Raw genomic sequence first — 18,489 nt, 5'->3', positions numbered from 1 at the left:
TATTAAAGATAATTACCTAGTATGGTACTGCAAAACTACCATTAGATCAGGAGGCAGAAGACCTGGGCAATGCTAGATCTTCCAGTAACTCTTTCTTGTAACTTTGGACAAGATACTTCCTCTCTCTGGGCCTTAGTTTCCTCTTTTGTAAAATAAGGAGCTTAGGCTAGATTTTTTTCTAAGATTCCTTTCACTTCTATGACATGGCTCCTACTTTCTCTTATTAAAAACTGAAAGTAAAAACTTTGGTATGAATATACACAAAAACTATAAAACAGAACAACTGAAGATTATTCTTACAAAGTTTACTATAAGTATACAGTCACACCCAGGCTCCAAGGGCCAAAATTATCATCACATAAGCAGAGGGCCTGATACACTGATATATACTCACACCCCAACTGAAATGGATAGTTTTAACATTGCATGTTAATTACAGGAACCTAGGCTCATTGCCTAGTTATATTTTGGTCTTTTTTCCTCTGATTCGAAGTTCTGGCTCATGGGAAGAAAACATCAAACAACTCGCAACTCTAGGATGGTTTACAGTCGGGGAATTCTATCCCCTCAACTCAGTTATAGCTAGGTGATCCTACTGAGGTTGTAGATCATAAAGTGAGGGGTTAAGGCTCTCCTGGGATGACAGAAATCCAGCCTATATATACTTCTGCCATTCCATTCCTGTCCAGCTTTACTCCAATGAGACATTTCTTGTCAGAATTATAGACTCATTGGATGGTAAAGCCTAAGCCAGGAAGAGACCATAGGCAACCCCTCACGTGATAGGGGAAACTGAGGCAGTTAAGGAGAAGTGATTTTCCCAAAGTTAGCTATAAATTAACCACCAGATAATGAATAGCTATAATTTCCAATGATTATTTTTAACTTTATCCTCATTTTACAATCGAGATGAGTCCTCAGAGATTAAAGGACTTGTCGTTTAACCTTCATACAATTATAAAGTGTCGGAGTTTGGATTTGGACTTTAGCAAGGCATATTTTTAAAGCTTTGTCTGGCGATCCCGTCCTTCACTCGCCTGAACATACTACTGACGGTAACGTGGGGAGAGCCACATGTGCCACTAATAACTCTCCCTTCACTCCCAGACCCTGTTCTTTCGAATCCGAAGGCTCATATGGGCTTAAGACAGATCCTCGTACATGCCCAAGGTCTTCAGCTGAAGAGCGTCGCCCCTTCTGCGCCTCCACTAAGGATCGCGAGCTACGGAGTAAAAACTAAGCACGCGGCTCGGAGTAGGGTGTCGCGCCGAGTAGAGGCAGATCAGCTGGCCACGTGACCGACACCCCCTCCCCACCCTGCCCCATCCCGGAGTCAGCGCGCCAGACGCTTCGACGAAGCTCCGCCGCAGCGCGCGAGGTGGACACAGAAACCACGCCCCCTCGCCGCTCCTTTCCTCCTCGATCCCCTCCCTCCTTCCTCCAGCCTCCGCCGCCGCCGCCGCCGCCGCCGCCGCCGCCGCCGCCGCGCGCTACTAGCGCGCTGACGTTCAGGGTATGGTGAAGAAGGGAAAGGCAAGGGGAGGGGGTGGGGGGAAAGGGCTAATCTCGTACGCCGCGTTCTTTTCCCTCCCTTCTCCCGCCTCTTCCCGAGGTCTTGTGTCTCCACCGCGCAGGGCCCCGCCCCTCTTCTTGGGTGCCACAGCCAATGGGGCAGCGGCGCGAGCTACCCGGACTGGGGGCGGGACCTGCGCGTGGGGCTTGGCGCGCCTGCGCCCTGTCGCCCGCCCCTCGCCGCCAGGAGGAGGAGGAGGAGGAGGAGGTGGTGGTGGAGGAGGAGGAGGAGGAGGTGGAGGTAGTGGAGGTAGTGGTGGTGCTGGTAGTGGTGGTGGAGGAGGCGGCTCTGGGAAGAGAGGAAGAGAGCGTGAGTGAAGGAGCGCCGTCTACGCGTCTCTGTGAGCAGGAGCAGAAGCCTCAGACCGAGGAAGATACTGCCGCCGCCCCTCCCCTTCCCCGCCTCAGGGTCCCCCCCCTTCCCCTCCCCGTCAGGCCGCGCGGAGAGAGCGCCCGAAGCCCCAGGAGGAGGCGGCCGAGGCCCCCCGAGCCCCGAGCGCGCGGACCGAGCGAAGCCGCCCGCCCCGTGTGGTGTGTGAGCTGAAAGGCAGCCGCCCGCCCGTCCCCCCTTCCCTTCTCTCCTCCCCGGAGCCGGTGAGCGCGGAGAGAGCACCACCATGTCGGCGCCGGCGGCCAAAGTCAGTAAAAAGGATCTCAACTCCAACCACGACGGAGCCGATGAGACCTCAGGTGAGGGGAAGCGGGGGCCGCCGCCGCCATTTTACCCCCCCTCCCTCCCTCTCTCATTCCTCTCGGGACGCGCGGGGGGCCTGGGGCGCGCGGGGGGCGCTGGGCGGAGGGGGGGAGCGGGCGGGCGTAGGAGGGTGGCGCGCGGTGGAGGCCGGCGGCGCGAGGTAACGCGCGCAGGGAAGGGGGGGGAGGCCAGGGCCGGCGCGCGGGCCGAAAGGCCCGTCCTCGCGGTGTTGGCGGAGGAGGGGAGGCCATGTTAGCGCCTTTTTCTTCTTATCATAACATTTTTATTTTTTGATGGTGTGTATATATGCGTGGTGTGGCCCCACGCATTGTGTTCCTAGGTGGCTCCTCAGCCGCCGCGGACGGGGCTCGCAAAGACGGGGGCGCTGCGGCCTGCATCGCGCTGCTTCGGCGGCGGAGGGAGACCCCCTCCACCCCCACTCCTCCCCCTTTCCTCCTCTTCTCTCCTCCTCTTTCCCCCCTCTCTCTTCGCCCCCCCTCCCCCTCCCCGAGAAGCGGCTCTTTATTGTGTTCCGCCATGATGCTTCTCTCTCCCATCAGCCGCCGCCGCCACATGGTGCGGCTGCCTCTGGACACGGCCCCAGGCCCGAGCTGGCCGGGCTGCTCCCTCCATGGGCTGCAGCACGAGCCGGGCGTTCAGTCCTCCCCCTTCTCGCTTCCCCTCCCCCAGCACCGCGTCCCCCCGAGGCCGCTGGGCGGGGTGGGGTGTGGGAGAGGTTGGAGGGGAGTGGAAAGCACGCGGCCAGTTTAGGCTGTGGGCACTGATCGTCTCATTGGGGTTCGAGCCTGGCTGGGGGATGCCCCTGGCCGGCGCCACCCGTGGCTGCCGGGAAGAGCCCCCACGTGGGATCTTCATTCCTCAAGCAGCTTCACTTGGACTGTCTAGGGTTAAGGAGTTAGGGGCATTTTTATTTTTTTGGTTCCTTTTAAAAGGTATTAGAATTAAAAAAAAGCAAACAACAAAACCCTAGACTTAAGTGAGGTTTGGGGGCTTCCTCCCGCTTGGCTTTCAGATTGGGAGGGAGGGGGTTGTCCCCCAGCTCTGGATGGTTCCCGGAAACGCTTATCCACCTTCTCCTCATGCCTGATTGTTAACTTGCCCGCCTTTCTCCTTATTAAGACCTTGTTAAAAAACGTACATTTTCCTATTGTCTACCTCTTCTGACTTCCTTCGCCCCTAAGAAAGTTTTCTTACGCCACACGTGCTTCACATAGTTGTGCCCCGAACTCATGCTGTAAGCTTAGGACCAACAGCCCGCCAGAAATTTTGGTTGGGGGTTGGGGATAGAACTTAGAATCTGATCCAGCAGGAATTTGAATTTGACCATATAAGAAGGAGGTAAACTAGAAAAATGTTTATAATGATAGGTAGTATACAATTGTTGCTTTTTAAAAACTGTTTGCTATCTTTGCTGCTTCTTATGGGTTGCAAAATTTTCATACCCTTTGAGACAACTCAAGCATTGACTGTTTAAATTGCTAGCGTGTTTATTGTTTGTTGGAATCCAGGGGCTCCTAGTCAGCAGCTGCTATTCTATTTTGGAAGTTGTGAATGTTTTAAAGCATTATAAGGATTCGTCTGGTGTCCATACATAGTTTTGTCTAAAGTTATTTCATGGAAGAATTGTTTTTTAATGCTTGCCTGTAGTAAGGCAAGTAGTTTGGGGGGTTTTGGGGGCAGCAGAATGGTTTTTTGAAAGTAGCTTGATCACATATAGAGAATATTTTTCAAATTGATTTTCTAATAACTTTAATTAGGTTGAGATGGTTACTCAAAAGAATAAGATTAACAGATTTTTTGAACTTGAAAATTTAAGTAATACATCCCAAAAGAAAACCAAGCTTTTTTTCCCCAAATGTATATTTTCTTTTTTTGCAGAAAAAGAGCAACAGGAAGCAATTGAACATATTGATGAAGTACAGAATGAAATAGACAGGTAAACTGAAGTGTTTTTTTTTTAAGCCTAAATTACTTTAAAGTATCTGGTATATAGGTGCTTAATACTTGATAATTTAAAAGTAACTCTGGGATATGCATGATGATCAGTGAATAACTTTTATAACCACTTTATGGTGGTGGTTTCACGTGAGTTGGAAGTCTAAGGTTCAGTGTTTTCCCCCAAAAAACATTTGGGGGATCACTAAACTGTTTGATACAAGATTGACCTTGTAGAGGTTGAATTTGACTTTGAAGGCTACTAATTGTCTTATTTAGCTTGGGAACTTCTGATGAATTTGACTTACGGAATCAGTATGTCTGGTATGCCATAACTTTGGAACTAATTGGTCTTGGTTTGAGGAAATCAGAATTGAAAGTTGTCCTCATACAATAGTCTGTGTAACCAAACACTTGCTCATTTAGAAAAGAGGTCTTTAGCAATCTTAGTCTTAGTTGTTATTGATTTATTTACTAGATTTCTTTAGTAAATGAGACTTGGTGGGTTTTTTTCCTTCTAATTTCATGTTCAGTTATTAGTTAGGCCTTTGGTTTTATGGATTGATAATGAAGGAAAATACCTTATCAATTCCCAGGCTAGTTTTGAATTTTTCCTCTAATAGATACTTTTGTGCCAGATGTTAATATTAAAGCTCTAAGCTACAGCTTCCTATGTACCTGTCAGACCCTAGCCTTAAAACTGTAGTAAACATTCCTTTTTTTTTTTGCTTCAGACTGAATGAGCAAGCCAGTGAGGAAATTTTGAAAGTAGAACAGAAATATAACAAACTCCGCCAGCCCTTCTTCCAGAAGAGGTCAGAATTGATCGCCAAAATACCAAACTTCTGGGTAACAACATTTGTTAACCACCCGCAAGGTATGTTGCCTGTCTTTGAGAGAGATAAAGGGGGGAAGGGCAAAAAAAAATTATCTTAAAGGTAGTTATGCTTATCATCTGCAGTGGCAGAGCTTCTCATAAAGTCTTTTGGAAATAGAAATCAGTGACATACTTATTTTTCATATGCTCCTAATTAGTAACAAATTCACTACATATGGAAAGTTTTCCTTTATTGGTATGTGTTGAATTTTTGTGAGTCTTAAGAAGTGGCTTGATTTGTACGAAACTAAGTCTTCCAACCTGTTTACTCTGGTATCTGCTTATTTAGAGAAGGGGTACATAACTCTTTTTATATGAAAGTTGTAGCATATTCACCTGTTTAAAAAAATTCAATAGGTTAATTGGTCTGTGTTACTATTTTTTTGCTGTTCTTATCTAGTATCTGCACTGCTTGGGGAGGAGGATGAAGAGGCACTGCATTATTTGACCAGAGTTGAAGTGACAGAGTTTGAAGATATTAAATCAGGTTACAGAATAGATTTTGTAAGTAATCTTGTCAGAATCTTTATTTTTATTGTGGGAATTCTTTACATAGGACTTTTGTATGGTGGGGTGGGTACATTTACAGCCATGTTCATTTAACAGTGTTTTCATATTTTAATGTAGTATTTTGATGAAAACCCTTACTTCGAAAATAAAGTTCTCTCCAAAGAGTTTCATCTTAATGAAAGTGGAGATCCATCTTCAAAATCAACTGAAATCAAATGGAAATCTGGGAAGGTATGTACAGGATTTTTTGATTCAACAACTTACTAGAATGAATTATTTCTAAGTGTTTATGTTTGTAGGAGGGGGTGGGGCATAAGTCTTAACTACTGATTATATCCTTGATGGGAAGTATCTGATCTGACATAGTAAAGATAAGGTACTTTTTTTTTTCCTTTTTAAAAAAGGTTTATTCAGACCAAGAAAATAATAAATTGAAATTTTTTAAGACCATTTTTGTTGTTTCTTAGGATACATAAAATGTGACAAACTTGAAAAGAAGTGCTTCCTATAAATATACACTCTTTAAACTTGTCTTAGAAAGTAGTGTTAATAAGGTCTTAAGAAAGATCAGTTGATTTTTTAAAGGACAAAAGTTTTATCTAATACGTAGGGGTTATTATGAATATTTGCAGGGTAATGTGCTTTTATATCTGAACCTTTAAATTTTCCTGTCTCTTCTTAGGACTTGACGAAACGTTCAAGTCAGACGCAGAATAAAGCCAGCCGGAAGAGGCAGCATGAAGAACCAGAAAGCTTTTTCACTTGGTTCACTGACCATTCTGATGCAGGTGCAGATGAATTAGGAGAGGTCATCAAAGATGATATCTGGCCAAATCCGTTACAGTACTACTTGGTATGTTTTAGAGTTTTGTAGTTTTTTTTCACAGTGTACTTATATGTCTGATTGGAATGAGTTCTTAACAAGGTACCTATATGCTTAAGGTTCCTGATATGGATGATGAAGAAGGGGAAGGAGAAGAAGATGATGATGATGATGAAGAAGAAGAAGGATTGGAGGACATTGATGAAGAAGGTGATGAAGGTGAAGAAGATGAAGATGAAGATGATGATGAGGGAGAAGAAGGAGAGGTGAGCATACTACATAAAAAGATGGTTGGTACTTCCAAAACAAATACATGTCATGGTCAATTTGTAAGTGAATACTTGAAAAATAAGCATATGTCCTTGACTTTATTTTTAATGTTTACTCATTTCTACCTTGTTTATGTATCAAAGGAATCTTAGAGTTATTCTCCTAACTAAATGAACAATGCTGAGGGTAGTACAGTCCCTCCTCTTAAATGGAAATCTTACCAGAATTGAAGGCTCAGTACAGAAAAATCTCTGTATAACAGAATAATTTTAAGGATAGAATCATGGAGTTTGTTGTATTTTGGGATATTTGTTGAATTTTGATCTATAATTTGTTTTTACTTGTTTTCCTGTGGTATATGTTGACAAGGACATTTTAGATTTAAAATTGAATAATTATTTGGAATTAGGATATCATTAGAAACCTGAGGAGACTAACATGATCCTCAAGGGCCAGATGAATTGTCATTTGTTCAAAGTCTACTTTAGCTTTTTATTTAGATATTATCTTCTATCTAGTTTTTTTTTTAAGACTCAGAACCCAAATTGGGCAGAGATTGCCTGAAAGGTGGTGACTTTTAAGTAGGAATTAACTGACACTTTCCCCTCACCTCCCCCCCCTTTTTTTTCTCCCAACAGGAGGATGAAGGAGAAGATGACTAATAGAACACTGATGGATTCCAACCCTTCTTTTTACCTTTTTAATTTTCTTCAGTCCCTGGGAGCAAGTTGCAGCCTTTTTATTTTTATTTTTTTTTCTCTTGTGCGCATTCGCCTTGTTCTCTTGAGGTCTCTTTCTCTCCTCTTTACACCATGGTTCACAACTTTTTTTGGGTGGGGGGGGAAATACCTTGAGCAGAATACAGTGGGAAAAGAATCTCTACCAGTTTCTGTTCCAAGTTCATATTTTTATCCCTTCCTATCTAAAAACAAACTGTTTATGGAATCAACACACACTGTGTTCTGTGGGAAAAAAGAAAACCTTCTGCTCCCTTCACACTGCTGGAAGCTGAAGGGTGCTAGGCCCCTGTGTAGTAGTGCATAGAATTCTAGCTTTTTTCCTTCTTTCTCTGTATATTGGGCTCAGAGATTACACTGTGTCTCTATGTGAATATGGACAGTTAGCATTTACCAACATGTATCTGTCTACTTTCTCTTGTTTAAAAAAATGAAAAACAAAAAAAAAAAAAACCATGGGGTTATAGCAGGTCAGCAAGGGTGGGTTTGAGATGTTTGGGTGGGTTAAGTGGGCATTTTGACAACATGGCTTCTTCTCCTTTGGCATGTTAATTGTGATGTTTAACAGACATCCTTGCAGTTTAAGATGACAGTTTTAAAATAAAATTCTCTCCTAATGATGACTTTGAGCCCTGCCACTCAGTGGAGAATCAGCAGAACCTGTAGGATCTTATTTGGAATTGACATTCTCTATTGTAATTTTGTTCTTGTTTATTTTTAAATTTTCTTTTTTGTTTCACTGGAAAGGAAGATGCTCAGTTTTAAACGTTAAAATGTACAAGTTGCTTTGTTACAATAAAACTAAATGTGTACACAAAGGATTTGATGGTCTTCTCTCAGAACAGACTATTTTAGACTTCCCATTCCAAGTCTGACGTAATTGTTGAACTTTCAGTGTCACCAAATATGGCACATTTGTTTGATCACTATTATGTGCACTTTGCAAAATTACCTCAGGGCTGTATGGACTGAAATACTAGAATTGAGTCAAAAAGTCAGCGTGCCATTGTCCACAGCTGTAAAATACCTTAATGTAATGTGGCTGGAATTCATCCGTGAATTAATGCTATCAAGTATAGAGTAGGTCTGGCAATCAAAAAGCATTTATTAGTGTGTTGTGCACACTTATGTTTAAAAAGAAAATCCAGCTGCTTCGTAGGTTGTGATATTCTAATAAATACATGGAGTTGATTGAACAGCAAAAATATTGCTGTTAGTGCCTCCAGTCAGACATAACTGGTGCTATAGTGTCCAATTTACAACTAGAACTGGTGTTGATATGTATTTGTTGGTTTTATAAAGTGTCTGAGGAGGAGTAAACCATCAATTAAAAGTGGCTGCCTCGGGGTAAGAAACTCAGGTTAGGAGTACTTCATTCTGTTTCCTCCAAATAACCACCTCCTTAAGCAAAAAAACAATCCAAATGAAACTATTTGTTAACCTGGTGAGATAAAGACTATGCTTTGCTAAATGCCATGGTGCATATAAACATTTTTCGAAAGTTGCTACCTAATGTGTAGGCTTCTAATGCTGTAAAATTTAGTAGCTAAAGTTTTCTGCCACATATATTTTTAAAGATGTGAGTTCAAGGCTGGCCTGTTAAAATGCAAAAGCTTTTTGATGTATGAAACAATATAGAGAACTATTCCATCGAGAGGCAACATGTAACAACCTGTTTAGATGGATAGAATGTAATTTTTCTGCACAGGTCTTTGTGTTTAGTAATACATCACTGTATACGGTCAGGAATCTTGCTCCAATAAAGGAACATAAAGATTCTTTGGACTGGGGTCCTTCTCGTTTTATAAGCAGAGATTTTTGTTTGTAAACTTTAATGGTGATATATTAATTTATGTCCTCTTTCTGGGTGGCTGCTGTAATTTGTGGGTCTGGGGTGGGGGAAAATACTTTGTTAGAACTCTGGTATATGATCTTGGGCAAATAATGTTATTTGATTAGATGGTTTTTAAGTCTACTTCATGCCACTTGTTTTTGAGAGGAAGAAAGATCTTTTGTGCTGCTACATAGGTTTGTAAACAAATGCTCGAATGATTGATTGCTGGGCAAGAAATGTATTAAAGCCATAAGGGTTGGTAGTGGGGAGGGGTTGAAATGCTCTGTTGATGACCATGGATGAGTGTTTTGAGTGAAAATCTTGTTTTGAAACTGATTTTTTTTTTGTATGTAATTATTTTGGAGTAATTTCATCACTAATAGGTTGTATCCAGGTTTCTCATAGAACTGTTTGGGATATGTTGGGTCTGAACTTTGGTGTTTCCTCAGCAAAATTTAGAAATGAATTTAATTGGTTAAAATTAAGAAATTGCTGTCCTTATCTTGCAAGATAGTTTTAATTGCCTAAGTGTTCAGATTTTCAGAGGAATAAAATTCTAAATAAATAATACACTTTAAAATTGTTCAATAGTGCCCTGACTTCTTGGGCTATCCATATTTGTTACTTAAACGGGTCATTTCACTGAAACCACTTAGTTTAGGTAGGTGAACAATTCGAGCTCCTAAGTTATTCACAGGAGTTTTTTTGAAATTCTGGGGAAAGCAGCGTCTGAATCAGTAGTGGATATTCTTTTGTCAAACAGTGCACATACAAGAGTTTAGAATTCTTCTGTTAGGTTCTATATTGTAGAGCTAGTTGAAATAAATGGAATGGGCAAGGAAGCAGATTTATACTTGTGCTAAGGACACAAGTCATCTATAAGCAAAAGACGCTTTTGATTTAGGTGGTCAGTTGCCTCCTAACTTTTGGTGGTCTTTAGCCAGGATGAGTGACCACTTGTCTAATATATAGTGAGCGTGGGTTGGATTAGATGTTTTAGAGCAGTGGTCCTCAAATTCTGTGTGGAAAATTTTGAGAAAAATCTTTTATAAAGATACAATTACACTTAATTTTTGGAGGTCTCTTCCCCCAAAGAACTCATGAATGATGTCTATAAATATATTGGGAATTAAAATGTATGGAATAAAATTTTTTTGCTTTTATTGGTCCCCTGAAAGGACCTGGAGAACTCCCAGAGTTCCCCTATATGTTACCATGCTTTGAGAAGCATGATTTAGAGCAAACTTGCTTAGCTAAAGAATAGTTTGTGTACTCAAAGTACAATAAATAGATGAGTTGGGCAGCTTGTTTGTTTACTATGTAATGCCACCCCCTAGAAAATAGTAGAGAATTGATTTTTCTAAGTATTGCTTGTCAAGGAGATTGGGGACAGCAAGTGTCTAGTCATAATGAAATGTGTTTGACAACTACAAATCACCTCAGTTGTAACCTCAATGCATTCTACTATGTATGACTTGTCATGTGTAGTGTAACTATTGTGCACTTCATGATAATGTTTAGGGAGGGTCAAAACTAATGATAAATTTTTTCAAAATATCATTGCTCTGGAGATGTTATGGTTTAAGAGCAATAGCACGGTGCAGTGGCAGAAGTATAGAATTAGAATTCAAAACTTGGTTGAGATCTCACCTCTTCCTGCCCTGCCCATATAAATTATATATATACACACAATATAAATACTTTAACCTCCTCCCTGGACTTCTGTGTCCTTATTAAGGGAGTTGAAGTAAATTATCCCCTTTAGCTCTAAAATTTCATGATTTGTTCATGTGTAGGGTTACCTGGAATGCTCTAGGCTGTCAAAAGTTCTTTGAAGGGACAAGATTCTTTTGTATTAAGTAGAGAGGAAGTGAAAAAAGGTAATGATATAAAAACAAGAACACTTATTTACTGTAGGAGAATATTTACTGAGGAGAATAAATACCATTAGATGACTAGTGGAGCTACTTTGGTTTTTCTGAGGACCTAGGAGAAGACGGGTAATCAGTTCTTTGGGAACTTACATAGATTGGTGTCAGTTTGAGAGTCATTTAATAAACAGATTTTGATATAAATTGGGGAGCCTATTAAAGTCACCCTAGGTATTTGGTGTAATGGCTTGAGGGAGTGTTCCATCACAGCCACATAGGAACTTGAACTATGAATTCATAGAAACTTCTATTGCCCTCCCCCCAAATGATAAAGTGTGGATTATTATCACCTTATTTGGTCAGCTAGGTGATTTCAGTGAATGGCGTGCTGGCTCTGGAGTCAGGAAAACTTCGTGAATTCAAATCCAGCCTCGAGACATTTACTTAGTTGTGTGACCCTGGCAAGTACTTCACCTAACCCTATTTGCCTCAGTTTCCTTATCTGTAAAATGAACTGGCAAAGCACTTTAGTATCTATGCCAAGAAAATCCTAAAAGGGATCATGAAGAGTTGGACATGACTGAAAAACGACTAAACAAAGCCTTGTTTATGAAATGACTCAAGGTCTTATACCTGAGTGTGCTTATGGGCCCTAAAGATAGTATGAAGTCTACTGTGGTGATTGCTTTGAAGGAGCCAATGCTAGTTTGGATGTAATTTGGGATTTAAAAAGAAAAATCACATAGTTGCTACTCCAAACCTCTTTGGAATTTTTTATTCTATTAATATGAGCACTATGAGAGTACTTGTGGAAAGGTTAAAGGGAAAGGATTGTGGTTTTGTGGTTAAAACAGGAATTAGGGAGGGCTTTTGAGATACAGGGTTTTCATAAATCTGAAAGATGGCACCCTTTGTCTAGATTTGCTTACAGATTCCAAGCCTAGATTTGGAGGAGTCGATTCAATGTATTGCAAAGATAAAATGTTAAAAATGTTAACCTCGTTCAGGTTGCATCTTTACAAGTGTTTGACCTATATTGGTCAAGAAAGTTTGACCTATTTGGAATGGGAGGGGAATAAGTTTTCCCCTTTATAAGCTGGTGAGGAGAGGTCTGTTTGTTTTTTCCTAAGCAGCATAAATGGGAAGATAAACTCTCCCACTTCCTAATGTCTAGCTACTTTGTTTTATGAGAAATCTTGGGGATCCATGACCTTGTCAGTTCTGTGATTCAGCATTAGTATTTTCGTAACTTTGCTCTTTTAACAGATCAGAGTGGGAAAGGGGCAGAGCAGATTTAAAAATGAAGAAGAGTTAGTTATCTCCCAGATCTCTATTCTCAAAAGGGTTTGTACTGGGGTCCTGATACACTGATTACAGTGCTGTTGGGAAATACTCTCCTTTACTCTTATCCTAAACATAATCCAGTCATGGCTGTACTGAACAGATGATTAGGGGCATTAACAGCTCAGACACCCAGCAGTGACTAGAATCCCATAAGTCAATATAACCCCTTTTGGCTTCCCAAGAGTGCTAAGGCAATTAAATGCATGTTTTAAAATGTCAGCAACAGGTGCTACTTAACCAATTCACTTCGCCAATGATCATTTAAGGGAGAAATCATTAGCATGCATGACATTCATTCTCATCTGCATGACTCACTGTTTCCCCGAGTTTGGGACAAATGGAAATAATTCAGGTGTAGAGGATTTAATAATTCTACCCTCTTTTCCTGATGTCAATGCTGCCTTGCTGATTTCCTATGTGTATATGTCATCTGGATTAGGGAGCCTAGGATCCTGTATTGTCTCTTGCTAATTTGTTTATTTTCATGGAGAAGAGGCACTGGAGATCTTATCAAAAATTGCAAACATCCCTTATCACTGACAGGTTTTCATTCATCAAAAGATACCAATTAAGTAATCTATATGCTAGAACTTTGCTATTCTCTGTACTAAGTAATTTAGACAAGGTCCTTACCTTCTGAAGTACCTATAATTTAATAGGCTAATAACATGGACGGAGCATTAATTAACAAAATGCACAAATTCTTGCCTTTAAAAGGGCTGGTAACTAGGCAAGTCAGAGTTGCATGTAAGTAATGAAATAGCCACAGAAAAGATTACAACTAGTGTGGCCCCAGCAAGACTGCTGTCTTAAACCTGCTAATTATCTCAATTTCCTTAGAGTTTGACAATTTTCCAAAGAATTACAATGTTGCCTAGGTCTGAAAGAAATGGCTTTGTAGAACAAAGGCTGAGTAGTGTCCCCTGTTGAATAGTATAATTTGAATTCAGGCAGGTATAGAGATGTCTATAGTGGCAGAATTGAGTAGCATGGTTCACAGCTGACTAGGTCGTGTCTTCACTGATCGGGGATGTTGTAGTGAGGATAATGAGGCTATCTAGCAGTGTAATAATCCTTAAAAGGACATTAAAAGATAATTGGTCCCTGCCCTCAAGGAACTTACAATTTTCCTTTACAGTATATAGCTTTGTATCTAATTTCATTGATTCTTCACAAACTTCCCCTATGAGGTGGGTAAATAAGAACACTACATATTTTAATTGACAGCTTATTTATCTGCACTTAGGTCTAATCATTCTCTGGTAATTTATAGATTTTTTGAGCACTGGGACTGCCTGTCTTGGTATTCACTCCAGCACAAAGTATAGAACATTGTATGCAGTAGGTATTTAATAAATACTTATTAGATGAATGAAGACCATTGAAGGAGTTAGCTTGAGAATGGTATTTTTGGAAGACCCATAACACAAGGAAGAATGATGAATATGAAGCCCTGGGGTCCAGCATTGATTCTGTTGTACTAAACCAGGTTTCAATTTCCTATGATGGAACTGGACTAGATTTCATTTAACAAACGTTTGTTGAACACCAGCAATCAAGCTTGGCCCTAAAGAGATTGTGAATTCCACTTCCCTTCTATCTTTGCAGAGGTGGGAGACTATGGGTATGGAACATTGTTTATGCTGTGAGTCTGTTGTGTTGGTTTTGCTGAATAGTTTCTCATCTCTTTTCTGTTTTAGGGGATGGCTCTCAGGAGAGGGGAGGGATATATTTGGAAATTAAGATTATTTTTTTAAGGGAGGGGGAGAAAATTTGAAACTCAAAAAGTTGTGGAACTGAATGCTGTAAACTAAAAGTAAATAATTTTTTTAAAGATTACTTTTTAAAGGACATCGATAAAAATGCAAAATAGATCAGAGTTAAAAATATATCTACTATGGGCCCCAGATATAAAGATATATATGGCAAGGATCTTTCACTATAAGAAATAAATGTAAGAAGTTCCAGACAGGGGCGGCCAGGTAGCACAGCGAGTAAGAGCACCGGCTCCAGTGTTGAGAAGACCTGGAGATCGAATCCCGGGCTCAGACACTTAGCACCCACCCAGAAACACGTGGCCGTGTAACCTTGAGCAAGTTACTTAACCCCAATTGCTTTAAAAAAAAAAAAAGAGTTCCAGACAAAGTCCTATTAGAAATTTGTTGAAGAAGGTAACACTTTCACTTGGAGAGAAAGGGGTCAGGGAAGACTTGTTTCCTGGAGATAATAACTGGATTGGGTCTGGAAGGTGCTGAGGATCTTAAAGGTATGTGTGGAGAGTTCATTCCAAGTATGAGGGTCTATGAGTAAAGGAAGAGATTTGAAAGGTCAGGATAAAATGATAAAAAGATTGAGAATAGTCTGATTTGATGTGAATAGAATACAAAGGGGACTAGTAATGACAGTATAGAGTAAGGCTGAAAGGTGTTACAACAGAATGTATACTCAACTTGAGGTCAAAGGACCTGAGTTCAAATCTTCTCTCTTACCATTTAGGATATTGTGATCTGGGGGAAGCCATCTATTTGGTATATACAGGTGTGTATGTAAACATATTCCCCTTTAGAATGTAAGCTCCTTGAGAGCAGGAACTGTTTTTTTTCATCCCCTTGCCTGGGACATAAGAGGGCACTTAATAAATGCTGATTGATTTGACCTCTTTGGGCCCCTTTTGTCATCCATTAAAGTAAAGAGACTAGAAGGGACTGCCAGCTTTTGAAGCTAAGGTGTATAGGAATCACACTGTGAAGAGACCTTGGACTTATGACTTAATCATGATTGGGGATTTATGCTTTATTTGGGAAGCATGTAAAGCCACTGGAGGTTTTTGAAGATTGAAGTATTAGAGCACTACATTACTCATTCAATAAACAGATCCTGATTAGCAGACTACTATGCTAGGCACGGGGGTGGGGGTGAGGGTTGGTATACAGTTTTAATAATAATAGTTTACATATAGTATTTACCATGTGCCAGGTTTCTGACCCTCACAAAACCCTGGGAGGTAAGTGCAATTATCCATTTTACAGATGAGGAAACTGAGGCACACAGTGGTTAAGTGACTCACCCAAGACCTCTAGCTTCTCTGCCATTATGAGTCATAGTCTATATGGGGGAGGAGGGATATGATAAACAATGTAATATATGATATATAATATATGAGGTACAAAATAAAGTGCACTAGAAAGATTACTTCCAGGAGTGGGGAATCTGCAGCCTCAATACCACATGGTCCTCTAGGTCCTCAAGTGTGACCACTTCAAAGGACCTGAAAGGCCATATTATGTGGCCTTAAGGCTACAGGTTTCCCCACTCCTAATTATTGTCTTACACCTTAAAAAGATGAATCAAAGGGGCATAAACTGGAGGCAAGATGACCAATTTCCAAGGTTATTATAGTCATTTTAAGTGAAAAGTGATTAAAAGCCAGGTTGGTTGCAGTGGCAATGGACAGGAGGAAAGCTGGCCAGAAGAAAGACGGTAAAATTACAAGCTGTGGAATTGGACATTTAATTGGATAGAGGAATTGAAAGAAAGGTGGTGTGGTTTTAGTGTCTTTCAGGATCTCAAGTTTTTAAGACAGAATGGTTGGTAACACTGAAGAAATAGATGATCTTGTAAGGTTTCTTTTAGTCCCATGAAAGAGAGGAAGTGACTTGCTCAAAGTTATACTACATTCATTATTGATAGCAGCAGAAATGAAGTCTGGGACCATCAAATGCTTCCAGAGTCTTTCTTTAATCACCTTCTCTCCTAGTGTCTTGGGCTTTTCTGGATGCTATGAGGATACAAAATCACCTGGGGTGTTTGTAAGAAAAGGAGTCCTTGATACACAAAAAAGATTAAGAACCTTGCTTAAGGCACTTATGTCCAGTTAGAGACACATTACATGTGAAGTAATTAGAATGCAACAGAAGACCACAGTTGTCTAGGAAAATTGACCTCTCTGAGGTTATCTAGATTTAATTCCTAAGATCAACCACTCAAAGCAACAAAGATTGAGCTGGATGTAAGACTAAAATCTGTAAATGGTTTTGATGGACCTTTTCATTTTGTGGGAGTGGGAGGAAGAGGAATGACACTAACTCGAAGCCTCCCTCCTACTAATGCTAATCCAGCAGCCAGGGTGTTGGGCTGGTAGGTAGGGCAGTGGATAGAGTGCCTGGGCTGGAGTTGGAAAGAGTTGAGTTCAAATCCAATCTCAGACATTTACTAGTTGTGTGACACTGGGCAAGTCACTTAAGTGCTGTCTACCTCAGTTTCCTCAACTGTAAAATGGAGATGATAATAATAGCACCTACCTCCCAGGGTTGTTGTGAGGATCAAATGAGACTATAATTGTAAAGCCGTTAGTATAATGATATAGTATAGTACTATGACACATAGTAAGTAGTATATAAATGTTAGCTATTATTATTTCAAGGATCAAATGAGATATTTATGAAGTATTTAGCACCATTCCTGGTACACATTAGGCACATAAATGTTTTTTTTTTTCCTTTTGCCAGTAGGAATAAATGAATGAATGAAAAGGCATTTATCAAATGCTGTTAACTATAAGCAAAGAATGGTTATAAATGTTGGGAATACAAAAGCAAGACAGTCACTGTTCTCAAGGAACTCACATTCTAACGGAGAAACCACACATATAAGGGATTACCTGCAGGAGGGAAGGAATAGACCAGCAGTCCTTAGGGTTATCTGCAAGGCCGTTGGTAAAACATCTGTAGTATCATTCCACTGGCAAAAGTCATTTTTTTTTCTGATGTTGAACCATTTGATAGTGCCAAGAACTTTGGTAAGAACTTTCTTATTTGAGTTTTCAGGTAGGGTGGGTTGTGGATGGTGAGCCTTTGCTAGGCTGGACATGGCTATGGGGCCAGTTTGGAAGTACAGTTAGTGTTCTAGGGAGTATTACCAAATCTGTGGTTTCTGGGTGTAGGGTTCTGGGCTGCCTCTACATGAATTTGAGAAGGAGTAGTGGTCACATTTTGGTAGTGCTTTATGGTTTCCATTAGGAATGCAAGCTCTATCAGTATGATTTCTGAAAATTCTGGAAAGACTTACATGAACTGATGCAAAATGAAGTGAGCAAAACCAGAACACTGTAGGCAGAAACAACAATATTGCACGAAGAACAATTGTGAATGACTTAGCTATTCTCAGCAATACAATGATCCAAGACAATCCCAAAGGACTCATGATGAAAAATGCTATGGGCCTCTGATGGTGTCTGAATACAGACTGAAGTATACTATTTTTCACTTTCTTTCCTTTTTTTAATTTTAATTTTCTTCCATAAAATGACTAATATGGAAAGTTTTACATGATTGTATATGTATAACCTATATAAGATTGCTTACCAGCTCAGGAAGGAGGGAAGGATAGAATTTGGGACTCTCAAAAATTACCACAAAAAACCTTATATTTTAAAAAAAGGCATAAGCAAAAAAAAAAAAAAGGAAGAAGGAAAAAAGGAGAAGGAGGAGGAGGAAGAGAAGAAGGTGGAGGAGGAGAAGGAGAAGGAAAAGGAGGTTGGAGGAGGAGGAACTTTTTGAGGTTAGGGACTATCTTTCTTACTCCTTGTATTTTTATTCCCAGTGCTTAGCATATTGCCTGGCATATCGTAAACCCTTAATAAGTCCTTGTTGACTTGACCTCTTGTCTCTCAGGGTATATTATTGCTTTAGCTAGGCTGACCTACCATCCCATTTATTGCAGTTGGCCAGAGGTCATTGTAGGTGGTGGCAAGGATGATTGAATTCCTTCTTGAATTCCAGGGGTTGTCTAGTCTAGAGGATGGGGAGGGGACTCTTGAGTAGGGCCTGCCCTTCAGTGGTTGGTTAAAGGTGAAGCAAACTTTTCCCCTCACCCCCACCTTCTGTTTTCTTCTGGTTCTACTCCCAGTCTGATCTCTCTTACGAAATCTCCTTTGCTGGATCACAACCCACCTCCTGCCCTTCCCCTACCCTTGTCTCAACTCTTTCTAGACTCCACACTT

General features: G+C 40.7%; 1 protein-coding gene across 2 annotated transcripts; it reads left to right on the top strand.

Annotated features, from left to right (window-relative positions):
* The first annotated feature begins 1,765 nt into the window (after positions 1–1,765).
* Positions 1,766–8,257, top strand: SET (SET nuclear proto-oncogene). Of its 2 annotated transcripts, none has more exons than XM_069069464.1 (8): positions 1,766–2,262; positions 4,166–4,223; positions 4,957–5,099; positions 5,500–5,603; positions 5,727–5,840; positions 6,292–6,462; positions 6,552–6,698; positions 7,341–8,257. In XM_069069464.1, the coding sequence occupies exons 1-8, from the start codon at positions 2,190–2,192 to the stop codon at positions 7,362–7,364; spliced, it is 834 nt and encodes a 277-aa protein (XP_068925565.1). In that variant the 5' UTR covers positions 1,766–2,189; the 3' UTR covers positions 7,365–8,257. The 2 variants fall into 2 exon arrangements, with proteins under 2 accessions (XP_068925565.1, XP_068925564.1); XM_069069463.1 differs by lacking the exon at positions 1,766–2,262 and adding an exon at positions 2,883–3,219.
* The last annotated feature ends 10,232 nt before the right edge of the window (positions 8,258–18,489 follow it).

Source organism: Petaurus breviceps, unplaced genomic scaffold (assembly GCF_028583685.1).
Source record: "Petaurus breviceps papuanus isolate PSGF00001 unplaced genomic scaffold, PetGlider_PUasm1.0 90779, whole genome shotgun sequence".
Classification (NCBI taxonomy): Eukaryota; Metazoa; Chordata; class Mammalia; order Diprotodontia; family Petauridae; genus Petaurus; species Petaurus breviceps.
The sequence above is the reverse complement of the archived record's forward strand: the minus strand, read 5'-3'. Positions and strand labels throughout refer to the sequence as shown.